Genomic DNA, 22,652 nt, shown 5'->3' with positions numbered 1-22,652 from the left:
ATTGTGAGATTATTGTAGGAACTGCTCACATTGAAATGTCCTATTCTGGTTTGCGCAAGATCTTACACTGCTGATCAGTAATGAATGAAGCAACGTTCCCTTCCTTGTTTTTCACCCTCTCAATTGGGGAATGCTGTGTGAGGTAAGCTGCTATATAGTCAGGGGAGCCGAGCTGTTTATAAATCATACAAGCTTGTCTGCATTTAAGACAGCGAGAAAAAAAAGATGGGCTGTATTTTGAGGAGAAAGTAAGTGGTAAAGTTTGCAGGGGTCCTTATATCCTCAGGGAGTCTGATGCACAGTTCAAACTACACCGAATGCTCTCAAGCAAAAAACATTTGAATTAAATTGGCCATTTCTGAATATATGATGTGTGGTAAACTCAAAGTTATGGTTCCCATGGTATCTATATCTACATATAGATAAAATTCTGTATGTATTCTATATGGGTCAGTTAAAACAGCTCTGGGATTCATAAACTCATCTTCCAAATTTGGTGCACATAAAACTGCAACTGCTGAATTGCTTGAAAGTAGATGTATTTTTAACTTGCTATAGAGCTGCCTGGCTACCTAAGAAAAACCTGTTTTCAGTTTTACATAAACTACTTGCTGTGGTAAATTCCACGCTTTGGGCCAATCCATACATTAAGAACTGACCCAGTAGTTGCTGAACCTAAAAAGAAGGTGCTTGTTCTGCTACAGTGATTCCACATGCTTAAAGCGGACACCTGGGAATGAAGCACGTGCCTTTTTAAAGGCAGTTCAGAGCTCTCGTCTATGCAGAGGCAAGATGCTTAATGGCAACCAAGAGCTGAGGACAGTGATGCACCTCAGTTCCCACTCCTGTGTAAGGGTTCAGCAGGTGACCAAGGCCGCACAATGTGTCTCTTTCCACTGGGAAAGGGGAGTTGTGAGACCTCGCACAAGACAAAAATACACTAACACTGGTAACCTGCTGAGTAATAACTCTCAGCCTGTAAGCATTCATACAAGAACTGAAAAACCTGGCTCAAAGTGCTTTGTTAGCCCCAAGGGTTCATGCACAAAGCACCTCCCTCCCAGTCATTCCTTAGCCTTCAGGCTATGGATAAAACTCTGACAGGATTATTTTTCACATTCTTGAACCACTACAGGGTGAAACCTAGGAAATTGAAAGAAAATGGTGGGAGCAACCTGGTCTTTAGCTAGGTGGAAAAGGGTAATGCTCTGGGAGTGGGAGCCCCCTCAGGGAGGAGGGGGGGGGTGGGGGGGGCAAGGCCAGAATTCTCACCCTTTGCTCTTCTATGTTTTTTGCATTCATGCCTGAATGCATTATGCATTCAAGGGCCACTACACAAAGCAACAAAGACAGGGCCCAATGTATATCTTCACAAATTCTAGTTGCCTCCTTGCTTTAACGAATATGTAGTTCACATACAACCTACATATTTTAGCATGGAATATCACGAACTCTTCTATTATGCAGCTTCTCAATTTCCCCACTACATCACCTTGACTGCTCAAATACGTTCATAATGAAGAACAACAAAACAGTTTTTCGATTACGCTATCTCAGAGATCCTATGAACTAAAGCGATAGGCAAGAAATCAAACCTTGTAAACATTTTTAGTACAACGTAACCTAAGATCTCCATTTTTTTCTTTTTTTTTAAAGTCTGAATTTCCCAGTGAATCATAGCATCACTGAGGTTGCAAAAGGCTCCTAAGATCATCCAGTCCAACCATCCTCCTATCACCAGTATCTCCCACTAAACCACATCCCTCAATACAACATCTAAATGTTTCTTGAACACCTCCAGGGACACTGATCCCACCACCTCCCTTGGCAGCCCGTTCCAGCACCTGACCACTGTCTCAGAGAAGTGAAACGCTATCCCAGACAGAAAAGGACTATCTGTAAGCAGCTGAAAATGAGTGCATTTTGATAGCTGTGTCAAAAGGAAATACTTTCTATTTTGGAAGCTAGCTTCAATTGTTGTGTGACTAGAACTGACTTCATAACATGCAGAATGAAACAACGACCTTGTTGAAGCCAGTGGAGTTTTGTCATTAGCTTACAAGATGTTATTTTACCACAAAGCAGTAATGATACATCTTACAAAAACCTTAATTATTAGTATCATTCATATTTACAAAGATTTTATAAACAGAGACTGAAATGTACAAATGTTTAAACTAAACTAAAACATTTTTTCTCATGTATTGGTAACATATTACTGGAGAGAAGATACAGGGAAAATGCCATCTGATATATATGAAAGATAAGTAACTCAGGTGACCCACCACAGCATTCTAAATAACTGTGAGTACCGTGTTTTACACTGTTCTGGTTTTCTGTTGGGTTCACTTGGCTATGTGACATTATTTGAGTCAATCTGCCAGTCAAGCAGTACTTTCCAATTTGCCTCTGAAAGTAAGGCAGCACCACTTTACTAGCCTATTAATTATACTTTCCCACTCTGCTGATTATTCGCTTGGAAGATTTACTTGATACACATTCAAAGCCACAAAACTTCTAGAACTTCTGTTAAAATATATGCCCTTCCAGGTGTAATGAACACGATCTCCTATATATATATGCTGCTTATCCTTATGGGCTGTGATTCTGACCCGAACTACAGTGTTCCTCTGTCCCAAAAGACATACATTCCATCAATAAAGTTTTGAGGGTACACAGAATTTTTCAGTGGCATTTATAAAAAAAAGATTATGAATACAGCTGTTTTCCCTTCTCCTACCTGCTGCTGTGGATACATTCCAGGTTGATGTCCTCCATATGGTGGCTGTCCTGAGGGAGGTCCTTGTCCTGGATACTGCTGCCCATATGGTTCGTGCCTAAAATGAAGCATTCAAATCAACACTTAGAACTGCTGGAGTTTCTAAGACACCAGGGAAAGGACACTGCTCTCATGATCTTGCACCTTGAAGATACTTGTCTTTTGGAATCACGGTGAAGACATAGTGTGGGATGGTCCAGAGACTAATATGGTAATCTGCTGGAGCTGGCAGTGGAAAGAGGAAGGCAAAGCAGACAGAAGGAAAGAGGAGCAATGAAGCTGCAGTGGAGAGTTTTAGGAGTAGCGTTAGGAGTGGGAATAGCGTACGATCAGCAAAGAGGTAAGAAAGGCAGCTGCAGGGACACTAGGAACCAGTCATAGCGGGATAAATTTCTGATGTATATAGCTCAAAGGTTGAGCATGTCAAGATAATTGTTTTTTACAATGTAGGTTTCCAGGGAGACTACTTTCTGGATTAAGAATGTAATAAATGTATAGGTCTACAGGTTAAGTACACAACCAATACCTAACTGTGAATTTGAAGAGAAATTCTAAGATTCTAAATTGTGATATACTATAATATGTAGCATTTAAACACATCTTCAATGAGTAAAAACAGTGCTTTCACAATTTTGCTAAGATTCATGTGATTTTTAACTAAAGCTACATAATGAGGCATACACAAGAAGCAGAGCTGAACTGCACTTGGAAACTTACCTGTGGCCCCTTATGACCTCTGATGGGCACTGCAGTGCAACTGCAGTATTTTTAGCACATCTGAATGAAATTTTGTGTGCAGAAATGAAGTACTTGGAAAGTATTAAGACTGAAACAGCACTGTCTTGCAGACCAGTACGTGAGTAATTACACTCTGTACATAACCAGTAAGAACTTATCTATTTGAGTATAATAATGGGAATTACATATCACAGAGAGCCTGAGAAACAAAACAGGATTAGGGAACCCGATATGTTAAATGAACTGATGAGACATGGCTTTTCCAAAAGCAGAGAAAATACATACTTTTTTGTGCCCTGATGAGAGTGAAAGCAACAGTTTTTCAGTATCTCCTAAAACGTTGATGTAGATGGAGAGAAAATACCTAACAACAGTTAAGTAAACCATATAACTGACAGGAATTGTTTACACTCATCCAAGATTGGATGTGCAATATATATATATAAGGAAACACTTTCTAAATGTTAGTTTGGTTAGGCACTGGATAACCACAACCCAAGAGAAACCGTGGAAGCTTCAGAATAGGTGTCATTCAATGCTGCACTGAAGAACTTTGGCCCGTACGTTCAGTTCAGTGTTGGCAAGGAGATACACAAGGTAGTATGCATGCTCCTTTTCTAACATCTGCGATTCTACAGCTACACAAAGTCAACCAATTTTCCCAAGCCTCTGTTACCCTCCAGAAACTGAACCAATGGTAAAAACCTAAATAAGAGCAGGCAAAGCATAAGCAACACCAAGAGGTCGCATATTCTATGTGCCCTTGTAGAGTCTGCTAGCACTCATTAGCTGGTTATTGAAGATATTACAAACAGAGAAATCAATGTTCACCTTTGCTGGCCAGGGTAACGATTAGGAGAGTACATGCTTGGGTCACTGTTTGAAGGCACCATGTTGCTTTGACCAGGTGGTCCCATACTGCCTTCAGGACCCAGCCCATGATCCGACCTAAAAAATGACAAAGGAAACCCCATTCCATAAAAAGTACTTATTCTCCAAAATTGGCAACAAAACAAAACATATCCCTTAAAGAAAACATTCTCTTGACTTGTCATCTTCCACTTTAATCAGACTTCCCAGCATATGACCTGTTGAGCAACATTACAGTTGTGTTACTCCACACACCTACTACTTCAAACTATGAGAAAAAACTCTGCTCCACAGCTGCACTGAGAAGACTCACACTGCGTAACTCTGGCTGCCACCAGGAAACAAGAAGGGAAGCTACAGCACACAAGCTAATGAAAGTAAAAGTGGGAATATTGCCAGAGCTGCAAAAACTACTCAAATACTTAATATAATCCAAACATTCTCCAGCGTCTCTGCTTGCTATAACAGTGTTCAGTTGTCAGATGTTTCACTGCTCCCTTTCTTTTTTTTTTTTTTATTCCAAAGGCTTTCCTGGGATAAACAAAGAGAACCAAATTTATTTCTGCTTACTTCACCGAAGGCAAACTTATGAGGGCCCTGACAGACACACTGAAATACTAGTGCCCCTACAGCTCAGACAACAGACTCCAGACTCTCCAAAGACAATTCACTACCAGACCACAAACCACAGATGGGCTGTGCATTTTGTTTTTCAGAAAAAGCCCACCAACAACTGTTTAGGTGAAAACATGGCAAGAAGACTCAAGTGCTACGTTCTGCCATCACAGCCCAGCACAGCAGCCAGCTGAAGGCAGCTGCCAAACACACCCACTTGCTGATCTGCTGCAGCTTGAGTGACTTAGAAGGTTTAACAAGTCCTCCTTATTAATTCCTGTAAGCAGCTAGATGCAGTCATTACCAACGGTTTAACTCCCAGTGACTCAGTACGATGCTGCAGGAAGTACAGGCTGCCATGTTCTTTGCAATGTGAGATGGGTAAATGAGAAGGGAGATGATGACTTTCACAACGGTCTTTGCTGTTTCCTGAAGAAAAACTCACCTCCTGTCATAGCCACTTCCATAGGAGAACTGCTGTCGCTGGCTCATGCTCATGTTGGACATCGCTCCAGATGGACTCTGGTTATACATATCCTGTATTCCGCTGTTAGGCATTTGTCCAGGGGTCATGAAAGGCTCGTTGCTTCCAGGCACTGCAACAGTAAAGGAAATTAAATATATTATTCTGGGTGTTTGAAGATATCTTTCTATTAAATGATATATTTTAAAATAATGTTCAGATCTCTAACACTGCCAAGGAGAATTAGCTGGTATCTGACAAGCTCTCCAGGGCCTGATGAAAACTCATGAAGTACTACCACTACCAAGATGATGGTTATAATAATATATAGGAGCTGCAAGTGAATACCAAACCAAGCTCATCAGGCACTGAGGCAGCTTCTTCCCTGAGGTCTTTATAGCTGAAGATGAACTTACTCTTGCTCTTTTCACCCCCAAGAATGGTAAATATGAATTCAAACATAAACCTTACAAAACAGATGAACGTAAATCTCATAGTTTGGATTATAAAGCTGCAGGAATCAGGCTCTTCTTTTTTTCCCATAAAGCACTCACGTATATATATATAGAGAGAGAGAGAGACTTGCTTACAGAAAGGTTACTGTATCCTAAGGTAGCTTCTTGAGCAGGATGGGCATATTCTAAAGGTCCAAGAAAAGGCACATACAGTACCATATTTCATATAATTCCCGAAACACAGAGGAAGTGACTCTATCCTTTAGTCCTTTCTTGTAGATGTTGAACAGACAGACATTTCTGTTTTGACTTAAGGTAAATATGATACCTATGACAAAGTGCAATCTCATGTAGATACAATAATTACAATGAATCTAAGGCAGAGAGGACCTTCCTCTTATTCCAAATGTGTTGTACTAGTGACTGCAGTCCAGGTAACATCATTTAAAGGAAAGGTTTAAAAAAACTGTATCAGCATAGCTAGCTATCTTAAACTATCTCCTCACTGCAACACATATGAGGCAGCTTGATCTTGGTAGGTCCCTTCCAACCGAACAGTTCTAGTTTAATCTGGTTTAGTCTAGTCTAGTCTGGTCTGGTCTCATCTGGTCTGGCTCCTTCTGCCTTTGATTTCTGGACCTCTTCTTCCTGTTTCTCCCTTTTGCTCTCTTTCAATTTCCACTTCTTAATTTCACCTCTTTCATCTGCTCTTCTCTTTGCAGCCAGTGTGAGTCCTGCTTATGTTCTGACTTCCCACTTTCCTATATACAAGGTATACAAGATTGGTTCACTTTAAGCACATGTTCCAATATCCACGCAAGCATACATCTGTAAGTTAATTGCCACAAAGGACAAGTGTCAGGCTTGACATTAGTTTTGGTTTTTTGCTTTCTAAAAATAGTGTGTCCATCACCTTTTGTCAGGGGTTGTCCAAAGAGAACAGAGTAAGCTTTCCTATGCTGAAAAAGAGCATTAGGAGACTTGCTCAGTTGCACACACTGTTGAGCTCTACCACAATCAAACCTGTTTCTTCACAGCTTCATCTTCTAACACCAAAGTCCAGCATCTCATATGCAGAGTTGTTACCCACATTCATAAAGCATACTGCATTGCAAAAAATCTATCCATAGGAATTTATGCCATCGTTTCTGAAATTTGTTCCTAGAAGCAGTTTTAGGAAACAGTTAAGCCTAAAATACACAGCATGGCCCTGAGAAGGAAAAATACGACCAGAGTAGAATGAAATAATTGCACTGCATCTCCCTTTTTGCTACAAGAACACCACATTGCCAACAGCAGAATCAGGTAAAGGTGCAGCTCATTCTGATGACTAGAGTGTCCCGATAACATTTATGTGAGTAGGGAAGAAGATGCCACAAATACCTTTTCTCATTCCACCAAAAGGATCTTTATTCGGCTCATATGGCATCCTTCCCATCATATCTGGCATGTTTATTCCCTGCTGGTATGGTGCATTTGGCGTCATGGAGTTTCGCTTCGGGAATGCTGAATCACTTACATCAGAAAAGGGATCATGCACGCTAACTGCGCTGTTTCTAGCAGATGAGAAAAAGGAGGCATTAACATCACAGTGTATTCATAAGAACTGTGAAAACAGACCAGACTATGAAACACTGCTGTGTTTGTCAGTGATCAGCACAGGATACATCTGAGGAAGAAGCAAACAACTTTCACAATCATTAAAAAATCTACCCCTTTATTTTCCCAAGCTTATCTGAGTACTTACCTTAACGATCAGGGTTTTTCACCTAACTGTGCAAGCTCCTATTAGCCAAGTAAAAGTCTAAACTTATCTGAAATTTCAGAAAGCTGTGCTCCTCACAAACACATAAGTTTCATATGCTGTGTCAAATTAGTATTACTTTTTATCAGTTTTATATATATTACCCTTCATATTTACCAAGCTTCTTCTTGCTCTCCTCCTGAAGACTAAACAGCTACTTGATTTACCTTCCTAATATCATTTCTGAAAGGGATCTCTTGGTCCATCCAGCTGAATCCTCTGCTATCTCACTGTTACTGTAGTATTTTTTTGGTAATATTCTGAATCTGTGCACCCAAGAAGAAAGGCTGTGGTTCTAAGATGCTGTTACTGGGTTCACCCTCCCACCCCAATCTTCACACATTCACATGCTCTAGCTTGCACTCGTGCTTGTTTTATCCTTCTCTGCTAATGCAGCTCCTAATCCTTCCTCCCTTTCCTTCTCTTCCCTCCAGAAAGAAATGATTTTTTGCCACTTCTAAGGCTGGGTTGGCTCACCACAGAATCAGATGAGTGCCTGTATAGTTGGGAAAGACTGGCTTTGACTGCTGTAGAACAGCATAAGAAAAAATGAAGCAAAACCTATTTCATACCTGCCACCCTGCATAGGTGTCATCTGTCCATGAGGTGTTGATGCTGGTGTTGGAGGCTTCAAATCGCCTGGCACTTCTGTCATGGAATTACTGCCAGTAGACTGTGGAGTCTGTGGGCCTTGCAAGGAACCAGAATTAGCTGGAAAGTTAAAGAAAAAGGAAATATTAGAAGGTAGTAGCCAAATTACTGCAGAAATAATAATAATCAGTGAGAGAAACTGGTTGTTTCCCTCATGAGCCTGCTTATACCATGCATCTCAATACTCTGTAACTTCCACAAAATCCTCTGAGATCAGGATATGCGGTGAGGTAATAGCCATCATCTTTCCTAGAATCACGAATTTAAACCGCTGCCTGAAGCAACACGAATAGAAATCATCTACATGAAGGATCATTTAAATCAGAGGTCGGAGGTACAAAGCTAATTGTCTATAGTTTACAACAGAGTAAATGAAAAGTTGTTCTTTGGCACAGCCTCTTTATATATATAATCACTACCACAATACAGATATTTATAAAGCAAATTTCAGCCAGAAGCCTTTCCTACACATTTAAAGCACTGTATTAATATAAGAACCTAATCTAATTTACTACTAAAAGGCAGACGTTTCTGAGATGAAACACGGCTAATGGTTAGGGGCACACTGCAATCCCACGCTGTCTTTGAGACAGTGTGGCAAAAGACTGAATTCAAGAAATTTAGAAGGCCACCTGCATTGAGAAGAAAGTATAACACTGTAAAAATAGCAACGGACAACTGTGCAGCTGGGATCACAGTGGAGCATATGTAACAAGACCAGGTCAGTTCTGAAAAAATGTTTATGTTGAGATCTCAGACAGCAATAGAGTACCTGCACTACTGTCCTCCTTAACCACGGTGAATAGAACCATAGAATATCCCAAGCTGGAAATAGCTACATTTCTGATGTGACGATGAATGGAGAGAAGCATGTAATGTTCTACTCTAAAGAGACTGAGCAGTAATAAGGACATTAAATGAATATATCATATAAGCTAATGATAAATCACATTCAGAATAGTCTTCCAAAGTAGACAGTGCAGTTTCTATTTTCATACGAATACTGAGAAGGTCCTCTTCTGACATATGATGTGGCATTTTTCTGATTTAGAAGGTGATAGATGGGCATTGATAACAGTGCCTAAGCTTTGCATCAGATTGCCCTTGTCTGCTTTGGTGTTTGAGGCAGGAATTCTTCCGGAGAACTTGCAGGATCAAGTCTTTGGATGCTATTTTTCAACAGAAAAAAATCACAAACCTAATAAACTTAGAAAGATATGGCATTGGCTTGAGAGGTCTTTTTTTTTTAATACAAACCTTCATGTAAGCATTTTTAAGTGCGTGACTATCATCATCCAACAACTAATTAACAGAACTTTATAAATTACTGCTAGAGGAAAAGCTGGAAGCAGTAGCATGGGCTGTTCTTCTCTATGTGAAAGAGAGAGCAGTTTATAATTGACTCAGAATCCTAGAACACACATCACCCTGACAGGCAGAGCTTGTTTTTAACTGAAGAACACCCTTTTTATGTGTTTCATTTATATCTGTAACACATGTTCCACTATCTGGAAATCAGTCTCAGTAGCAAGAGCATATGTAAAATGCACATTTTGTAGATCATGTTGTTCCTTTCCTCAACTTACTAAGGTGTGTTTGGATTATATTCACACTGTAATGAGGTTCAAAAAAAGTTCAGGAAAAGCTCTCTGATAGCATTAATATAGTTACAACAACATGTGCAACAGTTAATGCTAAAGTTGACTGAGGGCTTTAGTGCTGTAATAAAACATACATGTAAAATAATAAAGAAAATCATCACGTTCACATAAAATGAGCCTTTTGTATATATGACCCCTGGGTGAGACAGGATCATTTTCCTGCCTTTTTGTATTCTAAGGTCTACTGTACTTTAAACACAATGCTAGATTACTTCTAAAAAGCTTGAAAGTATTTCTGAGTTGTCACACACCATCACCTTGTTGGTAGTTACAGTTGTTCCCCTCCACCTTGACACTTTTCTAAATGGCTGCTTATAAACATATGGAAAATTGAAGGCAAATACTACGATAAATGGTGCAAAGTTTCTGGTACAGTTTAGTTAACATACTTTACTGTACGCCTCTTCTGGGTCGGGCACACTCCTACAGAGAAGGGACTGCAAATGTGTCAATCTCTGGATTACGTCATCAGCCACCAAGAAGAGCACAAGAGTGGATACATACATATCTATGTCATATGCTCATAGGCCACTGAGTAGCTCATCTATATGCTAGTAATAGCATCAGTGGAAATAGCACATCCTTGAGGAAGTATAATCAAAGCACATACTTGAAATGTTTACTACTGGTAGAGCAGGTATAATTTTTTTAAGTAACGTAACTCTTTTTCCTGTAGGATGTTATTCTCAGTTACTTAAAGCTTTGCAGTGTTTCAGCCAATCAAAAGGAAGTTAACCAGATGCATCTTCTCCTCAAGCTAATTTATTTTCTTGGTCCTCTAAAAAACTTGTGCACAATATTGGGCATGTGAGTGAAATTAAGCTTTTTGCAAGAGTTCTTAGACGTGTGGTCCTTTCTCAGAGAGTCTGGTATGCTGATTTGTGTCTGGGTGGAACAGGAGAGATCAGACAAAGGGCAATACATGGCAAAACTTAGAGAGCTGTCACTCAGAATGATACTCATGATGTAAATATCTTGGTGGTTCGGTATTTTTATCTGTAGAATGGGAATCACACTCCTTCTTCTCTTCAGTGGCTACTGCAAATGTTGATTCATTATTTTAAAGACCTCATATACAGTTGTAATGAAGACTAAGAGAAAAAAACAAGGAGTTATAGCTCTCTGTTTGAGTCTGTCTGAAGACTGTGGCACACATAGAGGCCGTCAGTGAGAAGTGAAGTCCTACACGCAGTTCACTCAATGGCAGAATCACAGCACTGCTTGGCTTTTTCCTTGCAAAGCCTGCATGGCAGCGTGGGCTGCTTTCAGGAAAGACCTTTGATTTACCAGAAAAGAAACACGCAGATAAAAACAAACAAACAAACAAAAAAACATTAAAAGAAGCGTTTTCTTGCCAGCAATTTTTTTCCCTCTGGGAAAGAAAGAAAAAAGAAAAAAAAAAACAAACAAAAAAACCCCAGCAACCTCTTGAAACGCCATTAATATGAGGCCTGACACGCTCTCTAGGATATCCCTACCTTTTGCCAGAAGCTACAAATGTATACTCTAAAGTAAACAATGGAAAGGTTACTGAAGGTTAAGCACATTCACACACTCCAGCCCAGCAGCCAGCCGCCACGCTGAGAGGATAATTTACACGGCCCGAACCCAGTGCCCCACTCTGGCCGGCTGGGGGCATTGGCTGTGGCAGAGCCCCTCCCGGCGGGAGCGGGGCGCCTCTGCCTGCCCCCCTCCTCCAGCCCCTCACCCATCCATCTTCCGTGGGGATTCCCTGGCTGGCCTCACCACTCGCTGCATGACATCACCTGCCTGCTAAGAATAGCGCTTCAGTCAGTCAGCCAAGAAGGATGGGTTTGGTTACAGAGGCGCTCATCAAACGGCTGCGGAGTGCCGCGTCCCCCCGCTGTCCCCTCCCCAAGTCTTGTTTCTCTGCTGCCAAGGAAACGCTCCCTTGCTCTCCTCCCAGAACACGCACGTGTTCTTCAGGTCTATTGTGACTCGGTCTCTGCTGACACCGGGGCCAGCAGCTGTGTGTTACTCAGGAGCATCCCTCCCAGCTGCGCCTCAGTGCCCATCCTGCTCCTCTGGCACAGGGTAAATACCTCACTCTGCATTTTTGGGAGCCACACACGCTAAGCTAACTGCACGCCGCAGCCAAAAATTCACAGCACTGGTAGCAGTGATGGGAAATCCCAACCATAGTGCTACAAGCAAATGGACTGACACACGTACCCAGACCACTGCATCGCAGCCCGCTAAGTTCAACGTACACATCACGTCTTTCCCCTGAGGGGCGGCTCCTCCTGCTGGGACCGGTTTGCTCCAGTTGCCACGCTGTATTTCCCAGCATGCCCACTGCAGTGCCCCTCAAGAGTCACCTGTGAGGCAGCCACACAGCCACCCTCCGGGTGAGGGACATCTGCAAGAGCAGACTTGCCCTGACCCTGTGCTTCTGAGCATCTATACTAAGAGGGAACTTGATTCTCCCCTGTACCAAGAAGGTTGCTCGTCTCACAGCAGTTGTAATATTTATTTTCAAAAACTTTATGAAGATCAGCTGGTTTTTAAACTCTCGTCACCTGGATCTTGTAGCAGCAGCTGTAGAATTGGACAAAATACAACAGCCTCACTTAGACCAGTCTCCCTGCTTTTTTTTTTTTTACCAAAATGCCCAAAGCACTAACGCTGCCACTAGCTCTCCGCACGTGGATTTGGCTTCAAAGCTGCTCTGCCTGTGCTGAGCTGGCTGCACAACAGAGGTGAATGGTTAAAGCAAGGACCCTCCGAGGCTACTGTTTCTTGTTGTTTGGGGCTCCTGTTTCCTCTGAATGCCAAGGAGTAACATTATCTAAAATACATCCACAACTCTACCTTTTTTGTGCAGCTAATGTTGGCATATACTGAAGAAAAAGGAGCAAGAAAAAAAAGCTGAGTATTAGAGAGAACAGGCCTGTACTCTCTGCAGCGTCTATACCTCAGCGGGATTTCATGTACTGAAGCTGAAACACACTGGGAAAGCCTTTCTCTGCAGAGAAGTGCAGTCCATTCAGTGACACGAGTTCTTTTCTAGCCAACAAAACAAATCTTGAGATCTTTGCTTGCTTCCTCCTCTACTAGTTTCTATGTCCTGCTGTGTTTTTATTTTAGAAAAGTAGTTTCAGTTCCCCTCATAGATGGCTTCCTTGAATGTTACGATAAATTTAAACTCGGACTTTGTCATTTTCATCCGTAGTGCCCTGATACAAAGGACTCAGTAAAATGGTACATCTGGTCTTTCTGTTTCTTTGTTTCCTGTCGATGTATTTAAATAAGGATTCTTTAACTCAAACTTCAGCTGATTCACAGTGGTTGTCCCTGAACACACCGCTGAGAGCAGTGCTGGAGGGGGATGGGCAAGGGAGGATACTGCCAAAGCACAAATTCCTTTCATTTTCAGTACTGCTGCTCAGTTTTAGAAAAGAGATGAATTTCCTCCTCACCCTCCTTTGTAAGCCTGAACAGTTTCATGCCCCTTAACTGTCCTCTCAGGAATGACAGGTACACACAACACCTTTTAATTTTTGCAATGGGAAATATTCTAGATATACCATGTTCATTTCAGACCGATAAACATTTGGACTACAGGTTTCACTTCTTGTGCCGAGTGTATTTCTCCATCTTCTGAACTCGCTTTACAGTCACCTACTTATCTTATGGATGAGGCAGTCAGCATTGGGGTACCTGATAAGTCTAAGTGTTAATGAGGGAGAGGAATTATTTATGGATTTACACAAGGAAACGCAGCTAGGAAGATTTTAACTAAACACTTTTCCAAATCCTAATGCTGAAAAATACAGAAAAAGATCTAAGTCCTATCACCTCTATCTTCTCCTGTAAAGGACAAAGCACTATCATGTGAAATGGCCAAAGCTCTTTCATATGATGATAAAGGTTTTTGAATTTTCTGGTATCCTGTATATATATAACAGGAATTCTCGAAGTAGGACAATACATCCTGCAAACCACCTGGAGAGGTTGCTGGGTCCCTGGCTCTCAACTTCCCATTTTCTGCCAGTAAAGTGAAATAACAGAAGTTATTAAATACTTTTCTGTTATTGCCTTCTGCAGGGAACTGCTGTAAACATTCCAGGAATTACGTTCTCTTGGCATTAACACAAGGTGATCTGCCTAACAGTACTTGTGAAGGTAAGTATTAGCAGAATTATTCTGTTGCTCAGAAAAGTCTAATAACCAGCAAATCAAAGGAAAATTTTCTTCTTCCATGGGCAGTCCAGATGTCAATGTAATAGAATAATACTTTCTACACCTTTTCTTAAGTGCTTAAATTTGTTGCTGCTAAAGATTTTCCCTTGAATATCAGCCATGACTATCAAACCTTTTGAGACTTAAATTAAATTAATTTAGGAAGAAAACGGTGTGGTTCCAAACACCACGCCGTACACGTAAAAAGATCAGCCAAAATTAATCATTTCCAGTTTTGATTTTTCAGAGAAGATGAAAACGGTAACGCTAACAACTTATCTGGCATACAGGATTAACAACAATAGAATAAAGAGCGTGTGTGCCTCCAGACTACAATGTCTGGCGGTGGGGATACACCATGCTCTCAGCTCTCTCCATCTGCCATACATTCAACACGAGCCACATCAGAGCAACCATCTGAGATCCACTCATTAGCCCAGCATCTGCCATCCTGCCTCCAACTGAACTTGCACTGAACAACAGCCACGCTGAAAACGCAGCTTCAGAGTCGTCGCAATCGATGTGCAGGTAAGAGGATCTCATCTTCAGATAAGTGGACAATCCTAGTGCTGGCTGCCTCATGTCATACAGCAAAAGCACATCCTTGCAGAATTCTTTCATTCTGACTAAAACAACGTAACTCTTTGAATCCTAAGGGTATGTTGGCAGACACATCTTGAGCAGCGATTAGATATATAACCGTGGGTCGCACATCTAATCTGACTCAATCCAGGAGCCAGACCGAGTTTAAAAACAATGTATTTGTTCTCACAGTTTGTCTAATATAAGCAAGACACGCTTCTAAAGATATAAACTGCAACCCAGAGAATATCTTCTGCGTTTAAAAAATGGTTGTGTAAGCGGCTGCATTTTTTTTCACTTACCAGGAGATGGCGGCTGAATCTTAGGTTGTTTCTTAGTATCTCCAGTGCTGAACACTTCTGGAGGGGGCTCCTCCCCTCGCTCGATCTTGCACTCGAAGGCAAACAGGTACTGAATGTACTGTTTTTTCAGGGAGCTGGCTGCACTGCTCGAAGTGCCAACGTTCAGTGTTGTTGCAAGCTCGCGCCACTTCTTGTTTTTATTAACCTAGCACAATAAATGGCAGAATCATTGGTTTGCAGCAAAGTGGTTTGTTTAAAAGTCAGAGACAAAAAAAAAAAAAAAAAAAAAAAAAAGTACTTAACGTCTTGGTTTACTTTTTTTTATTTTCCTCTTCTAACTAATGCTCATTACGCCCACATGCAGTAATGCATAGACAGCATTTACAGTTATAAAACCATTAAGGAACCTGCTGATAGCTACATAAAAAGCTTTGCTTGTTCAAAGTCTTCTGCATGGTGCATCTTTTAAATGCCTTGCACTCTTCCAGGGCCTCCGCTCTTCAGTTAGCAATTTATCTCCAAGCAAATGCACACTCACTCTCACTCTGACACCCACCCACACCCACCCCATTCTAATTAAAAAGCAGCTTCTGAAAACTAATTTAAAAAGCAATAACAGCATTATTCTGCAATTTAAGCGTTTGAGCACTGATATGAAAAATATTTTTTTCCCCAGAATAGCCACCAGCTGTCAGACAGTTTAGCCTATAATTCCTGGTTTGAGTCCTTTCACTTCACAGCGTCTTGCAGGGACAGATCAATGATCCTTTGGCTAGATGAGATGCAGGGTGGAGCGAGGCCCTTTAATTAATTATGGCAGACTTCAAACACACAGGGCTAGTCCAGCAACACCCCGTACTGCAGTGCTGACTGCACAACTCTGCTGTGAGTCCTGTTTGCAATGCAAAGCTGAGAATACCCAAAGATTCTCCTCCTGAGTTCCTCAAACACAGCTGATCTGTAGTAACAGCTTAGTTCATTTGTCATCCTGGATGATGCCACTGGCTCACGCACCTGTATCAGATAGAGTACTGTTTTTGCTGTACCATCTGATGCCCTGAAGTTCATTCAACCAGTTGTGCAATTGTTAGGTATGGCCCAAGGATGGGAGGGAGCACTGACATAAATGGATTTTGAGCATCTGGGCCTTTGTTGAGGAAGAATCCTGATTCTTGCATGCTATGATGCCTTGTACTTGTCCTGAGGCCTGAGATTTTACGATTCCAACTTAACTTCACTAACCACAAAGGTTATCATTAGCCATACTGCTCCTACGCCCCTCTGCCAGCGAAAGAAATATTTCTTAAATTTCTCTCTGTGTTTAATAACATCAGTACTGCTGCCAGACTTCTGAGGATAGCATTAATAGCAGGCAGATTGGCGTGGCTATGCAAAGTGTTTTTATTTCTCGGGTAGATCCCACTAGAACTCAAGAGTTAAAGAAGATATTTTCCATAAATTGCCCCTGCCAAGGCTTGAAATCCAGCTACACAGCCCTTTGTGCCTGCTGACGTACAGCTAAGTGGTACATAATGAACACACTGCATAATGCAAACAGAAATATACACGCCTAAATGCCCACTACATTGGCATTTAAAAGAAGGCTGCCAACAGCTGGTCTGCTCATGTTGGGACCCCATCAAAAGCACGTATTTGGAGAGCATGTACTGCTGCTGCACAGCGACATTCCCTGTCACTCTCTGGGCAGAATCAGGAGATGTGCAGCGTAGCAGTTGGAGTAACAACTTTTTAGGAGAGCGTCATTCAGATGCATTTAAATAAATCTCATTAAGCAAAGCACTTTGCCTCACAGTAGGCCCAAACAGATAAACACGGTGATCATTCATGTGGGCATCCCAGCAAAACCAGGAGCCCTTACTTTCAGTGTCAGTTCTTATCAGTTCCGTAGCACACAATTTTGCAACTCAAGATCCTTCAAAAATCAGTCTAAGTGAACAGCATCTACTCTTTGGCAATGCATAATGTCTGTCACTGCAAATTAACACTGAGTGCCCCAAAATAAAATAGATTTCCATTGTATTTATTTATATTTATATAAATATATACTTATATATATTTATACATAATGGATATATTATTTATTATAATGTATCCATTATTCCACAGTAATAAGCAAACACTAACAACTCTCTAGAACACCCCATTTGTTCCCCCTGCTTTATTTTTCATTCTAAGAGTCATGCTGTGGGCACAATCATGCTGTATGAGGCAGAGCAGCTGCATGATACGATTTACCTGTAATAAAGTTTCTCAGCTAAAAGTAATCAAATCTTTATGATGCTGGGGGGCATGAGCTGATCACTAAAAATGTCAGGATACCATCTCTTGCCCATATATAGCATTTAACAACAGGCAGGGTGAAGTGTATTAGGTTTCTCTGCCTGCCTCTAATAACAGGAATAGCTAACATTTCTGGACTTGGGTCAGTGATTTAATTCAGCAGTCAAGTCCTATGTTGTGAAGCGTACTATTAATAACAGCAGAAATAATGGTATTAATTAATGTTGGAAGTTTCTTTCTTGAGCTACCCAGATAGATCATTAAAATGTGCTCATTTTCTAAGGAGCTAATTTGACTTGCTATATTTTTGAGATAATATTTTCTAATTATTGTAAAATGATATATATTTGAATATTAAATACTGCATAGATATCTATCTATACCCCTATCTTTAAGTCCTAGCCTTCCAAAGCATTGAATATGCACAAATGCTCTTGAATTCACAGAAAATAAGGATCTCAGCGTTTCACAGTAGCTTCTAGCACCTGGCCAGACAGACCCTGTAGACGAAAAGGATGCTTTGTACGCATTAGGAAAGGAGAACGAATGACAAATACAAAATCTAAGTTTGCAAATACTGGCAATTGACTAACTTTTAATATTGCTAGACAAAGAAACACAGTTTTGCTCTATGGAGGTCAGTCATACAGAACCTATGTATGTTATTTCCACGCATTCCTTTGCTAAAGTTCCAGTTAACTGGTGAGAACATAAACAAAAGCTTCTTCCATCTGCGGCATAACAAATACGTTCAGGAAGAGCAAGTCCACAGATATTGTACATTCTCTATTCTAATGTAGCACTTTTTTATTCTCAGCTCTTCCTACTTTTGTTCCCCTTCTTCGCAACTAAGAAATTCATCTTTTCTTTGTAATGATTATATTTGAGTTCCAAACCAAAGTATCCTGTGTTTTCCAAAGACAGGAAAAGCACAGTCTGTGTCTAAGACACAAGCGCACTGTATAGAGACAATCGGAAATGAAAGATTTGGGATGAAGGACTATGTTTTCAGGAATCAATCTACCACTTCTCTGGAGAAATGAAGTGATTTGCCTCAGAGGCAGTACATCTATCTGGGAAGGATGGATTTCTAAATCTATTTTTTTTCAACTATTTCCTTTCAGCTCTATCATCTGCTTTTTACACGTGAATTTGATGCAATGGCCTTTTCCTTTCCCCTTCTCTTAGCAGCATTACTGGAATACCCTGAACATGCAACAACAATGAACTGTCTACAGCAATGATCAATTTTCTTTCAAACTGTAGACTTCCGGAGCGATCACGCAGCCCAAGATGAACTCCAGGCAAATATAAAAGCATAAATATGATCAAACTCTACTTAATTCTGTTTTTGGGGCTGTGAATGCGATTGTGTGACCAGTAGGAAATACTGTAGAAAATGTTCTGCTGACTTCTCCCAAGATTTGCTGTGAGGCACCTCTCACCTGTGCTAAACCTCCAATCTCTTTGACGCAGACATACAGCCTGAACAGGTCCAAGGGCTTCTTGCCCACAGCCGGCAGACTGGCCACAGGTGTGCCCCTCTCCTCCATGAACGTGAGATACCGGTCTACCCACATCTTGCGCTCCGGTTCATTTCCAAGTTCATAGACTTTTGTGATCTTCTCTCCAGTTGTGGTAGAGGAACTTGATTTCTGAATGGCAAAAAGAAACAAGAGTTGGGGGAAGGGTGGGAAGGGGAGGGAAAAGAAAGTAAGAAACTCACAACATTGAAAAAGAGAAGATGTCAAACAAACTAAAGCTATCACACAACAGTCAGGAATGAAGGCTACTAGTTCAGGCACAAACAGTACATTCTGTCCATACACTGAAAATTCAGCTTTTTAATTAAAAGGGCCCAAACTCCCCATTCTCATGTTTCTTTCACCAATCTGAACTTTGGATCCCAGAAGGCAAGTTTCTGATGTTGCCTCATTTCATTTTAATAACAGATATCTCTCACATAGTGCTTCTCATCCACTTATCTCAAAGTGCTTTGCAAGCAGTAATTTGGGCAAAATTGAAAACAAGTTTGTCCCACACAGCTTATACAAGAAACAAACTAATGAACACTCTTCCTTTCCACCCTAAAAAGGGCTAGAAGACCTAAAAGTGTTTCAACAGAACAGGAATTGCACAAAGACAGCCTAATGCATGAATTACAAAGATCTAGTACACTGGGGAGTGGTACCCAATTTAGAGAGTCATAAATCGTAATGCCTTACTGTTCACACCACTGTTGGCCAAGAGAAAGATGATTAAGAGTGCCTACAGTACAAGGAGATTGGTGGCAATACTCTTTGAGAACTGAGAATCAGCTGCCTGAGCTTATAATGCTCAGGAGTAGGTAATACTCTCCAGTCTTAAAAGACAACAGAAGATGGTCATTTCACACATCCTGCCTTGGGAAGAGAATGTGCCTTACGATCTGGGGAAAAACAGGATTCACAGCAACCAGAGCTGAAGCACCATCAGGAAAGGTAAAAGAAGTGGAAAGAGCAGAAGTGCAGGCCGGAACCCTTTCTCTTGCTTCTATTCTGACTTGACAGCTAACAAAAGCTCATGCTATCTCGACATCCTTTTTTTTTTTTTTTTTTTTTTTTTTTTTCCCTAGGGATGAAGAAACCACTCAGGCTGCTACACAGGCTGGAACACGTAACTTCTCACCATATCCTCTTCTTGCAACTGTGAGCTGGGCTCCATGCCATGTGTGGATGGACCACACACCGTCTAAGGCCTCTGATCGGACAGCAGAGAGGAGCTGTTACCACTGATGGCAGACCCTCCCACTTGCACAGGGTGAAGTGATTTGCCCTGCACTGGAAGATGGAGTGGCTTAGAACTAAACACATGGGAGAAAGACTGATATAAAGCTTTGGGAAAGGAGCCAAATACATGAAGGGAAACATACTCTTTATATAGTAAAATCCTAAACTTTCTTGTTGACTCCAGTAGACACGACAAAAGAATCTAGTCAATCACTCTTTTCCTCCTTTGCCTTTCCTTACTTTGAACAGGAGACAGTACTGCTCTAAAGGGAACAACGCCTTAATTCTAGTCGAATACTTCCAAACAAGATTCTAGAAGTGCCCCGTGGGTGCTACAGCACCAGCCACTTGTGCATGCCCCCACACTGTGATGGTGAGCGCTGGCACTTGACACCATGAAAGATGCAGCATAGTAGCATCCAACTGCCAATGATTTTAAAAGCATTGCCACCATTCATCTTGCACATTAGCCTGGAAAATATGACAGGCTCTGTATCTCCCTCCAGCTGAAACTTGGCGATACTGGAGGAGAGCCAGGAGAAAAGAAACACGAAGCCAAGAGAGTGTGATCCAACAGTTCCATGAGCCATTGCTGTTCTTTCCAGTGAATGGATATTCATTTTAATTAAATAAATAGCCTCCCGTAAAGTTTTCTGCTTTACTTCCTGATACTGCAACTCCCTTGCAGTAGTCCTTCCTACAGACAGATAATATTACCCTCTTCACTTAGAAACAAGACACTGCCTTGAATTTACTTGAGTCAGATTCAGTGGTGTTACAAATCCTAGTAAAGTCAAGGCTGAATTTGTTTTACTTATATTAAGTGACTGGCAGGAAAGTATTCTGATGTGTCCTGCAGATTTTGATTATGCAATGGAAGCACAAACTGATTCTGTAATGGCAACCGCTTTACTCAAAACGTCACTTGCTTTGTATTTAGGTGTTTAAGAGAATTAATTGTTTTCAGTAAATATACTTTGTCAAAGATTTTTTTGGTGGTGGGTGCAGTGAGGGCAGTAGGCAAGTCATAATGCTACTAATAGGATTTTGTAATGTAAGCAGATAGATGATTTCATAGACTCAAACAGCAGAGTAAACCGATGCTACCCCTCTACCAACTGCAGCAATAACAAAGCTACTTTACTGTTCATCAGCATTACCAGTAATTTTAATTTGCACTTAGGAAGTCATGGAACTCCAGTAAAAATCCGAGTAAGAAATTTCAGCTTTTACCCAGTAAATGCTGTATGCCCTTGTATTTTAACATGCAAGGCAACAAAGAAGCTTCTATTTCAAATTTATGGTAGTTCACCATTAAGAATGTTCAGATTTACCAGTTTTATGTTTTGGTTTTTATATGGTAAGATCCTCTTTTTCAAATCAGACTCAGAGCAGAATGGAAAGCAGTGAAGAATTTTTCATTCCAGGTTCCTCCACTGTACGTCTCAAATAATGCTGCTTTTCAGCAATGCGGCAGCAGGCTCTAAAATGACAGTATAATCTGAAAACTTTTCACAGCTTACAGAAGGTAAGAAGTGTTTCTTACTGTGTTAGCTTTCAGGTTGTCAGGCTTTGTAAAATGGGCACAATTTTCTTCTAAAATGAAATGTTAACTTTAGAAGAATGCACTGGTGGGAAAAATGCTATTCCTCAAGAGTAAAGATCTTTTTCTCTGCTCTTTTTTTTATAAACGTAAACATATAAAAATGACAGATGTGTGCAAACTAGTCTACACACAAACTTCAGATCCACAAGGGCGCATTCAGCTGGAAGCCTAAATCTGCCTATAGGTCAATGTTAACTCTCAGAAAATACAGGCTTATTACAAGATGACACCATTAACAGATCCTTAGCTGAAGCGAGTGCAAGCAAGGCAATGCTGGAAGAAAATAGATCATGAGCTTTTCTTTTGTAAAAGCTTTGTTGATAATTTTGGTGGTAAAAAATAGTGGTGCAATCTTGTTGCATATTCCTTCGTTAACTTAGCTGTATCCTACTCTGCCCTCAATTCCCAGTCATTCTACAAATGTTACTACCCATCTTTAAATAGATGATTAAAAAAACCAAAACAACATCAACAAAAAGAAAACAACAACAAAGAATGTGGATGCCAAAGCCAATTCTCCTATTAAATCTGCCTAATCCCATACTTTATTTTCAATACGCCTATCCCCTATTGAAGTTGTGTAGCTTTAATACAGACTGTGGCATGGTGAAGCTACGTAATCCTTCAGAGCAACAAAAATGTCTTAATTTGAAATTTTCACATTAAGGCAGTGGTAGTTGTTTCTGCACACCTCCCTAGCTACCTGCATTTATAGAACTACGTACTGTTCACTTCCCCCACTTCAATAAAGCATTTGCAAACACTACACTTACTACACAGTTCTCTTTCACTACAGAACAATGTGCATACACAGGCAGCAAAACTAGCTGCAGGCCAATCTCTGACAAAGGCTG

The 22,652-nt window shown here is 40.8% G+C and overlaps 1 protein-coding gene and 1 long non-coding RNA gene across 10 annotated transcripts in view; one reads left to right on the top strand and one right to left on the bottom strand.

The window, feature by feature from the left end:
• Nucleotides 1-22,652, bottom strand: part of ARID1B (AT-rich interaction domain 1B) — a 320,001-nt gene that overhangs the window by 7,543 nt on the left and 289,806 nt on the right. For 5 of the 9 annotated variants that reach the window (XM_015284234.4, XM_040698557.2, XM_015284236.4 and 2 more), the window contains 6 exons: nt 18,870-19,079; nt 15,124-15,328; nt 8,297-8,435; nt 7,304-7,476; nt 5,448-5,598; nt 2,741-2,837 (listed from right to left, as the gene is read on the bottom strand). In XM_015284234.4, the coding sequence (XP_015139720.1) occupies nt 2,741-2,837; nt 5,448-5,598; nt 7,304-7,476; nt 8,297-8,435; nt 15,124-15,328; nt 18,870-19,079 (975 nt within the window). Of the gene's footprint in view, nt 1-2,740; nt 2,838-4,348; nt 4,466-5,447; nt 5,599-7,303; nt 7,477-8,296; nt 8,436-15,123; nt 15,329-18,869; nt 19,080-22,652 lie in introns of all 9 variants that reach the window. The other 4 variants (XM_015284230.4, XM_015284235.4, XM_025149287.3 and 1 more) reach the window with 1 other exon arrangement.
• On the top strand, nt 11,993-15,362 carry LOC107053011. The gene is made up of 4 exons (XR_005859060.2): nt 11,993-12,091; nt 14,105-14,182; nt 14,530-14,767; nt 15,127-15,362. It is a non-coding gene; the product is annotated as an uncharacterized LOC107053011 (long non-coding RNA).

This window comes from Gallus gallus, chromosome 3 (assembly GCF_016699485.2).
Source record: "Gallus gallus isolate bGalGal1 chromosome 3, bGalGal1.mat.broiler.GRCg7b, whole genome shotgun sequence".
In the NCBI taxonomy this organism is placed as follows: Eukaryota; Metazoa; Chordata; class Aves; order Galliformes; family Phasianidae; genus Gallus; species Gallus gallus.
The sequence above is the reverse complement of the archived record's forward strand: the minus strand, read 5'-3'. Positions and strand labels throughout refer to the sequence as shown.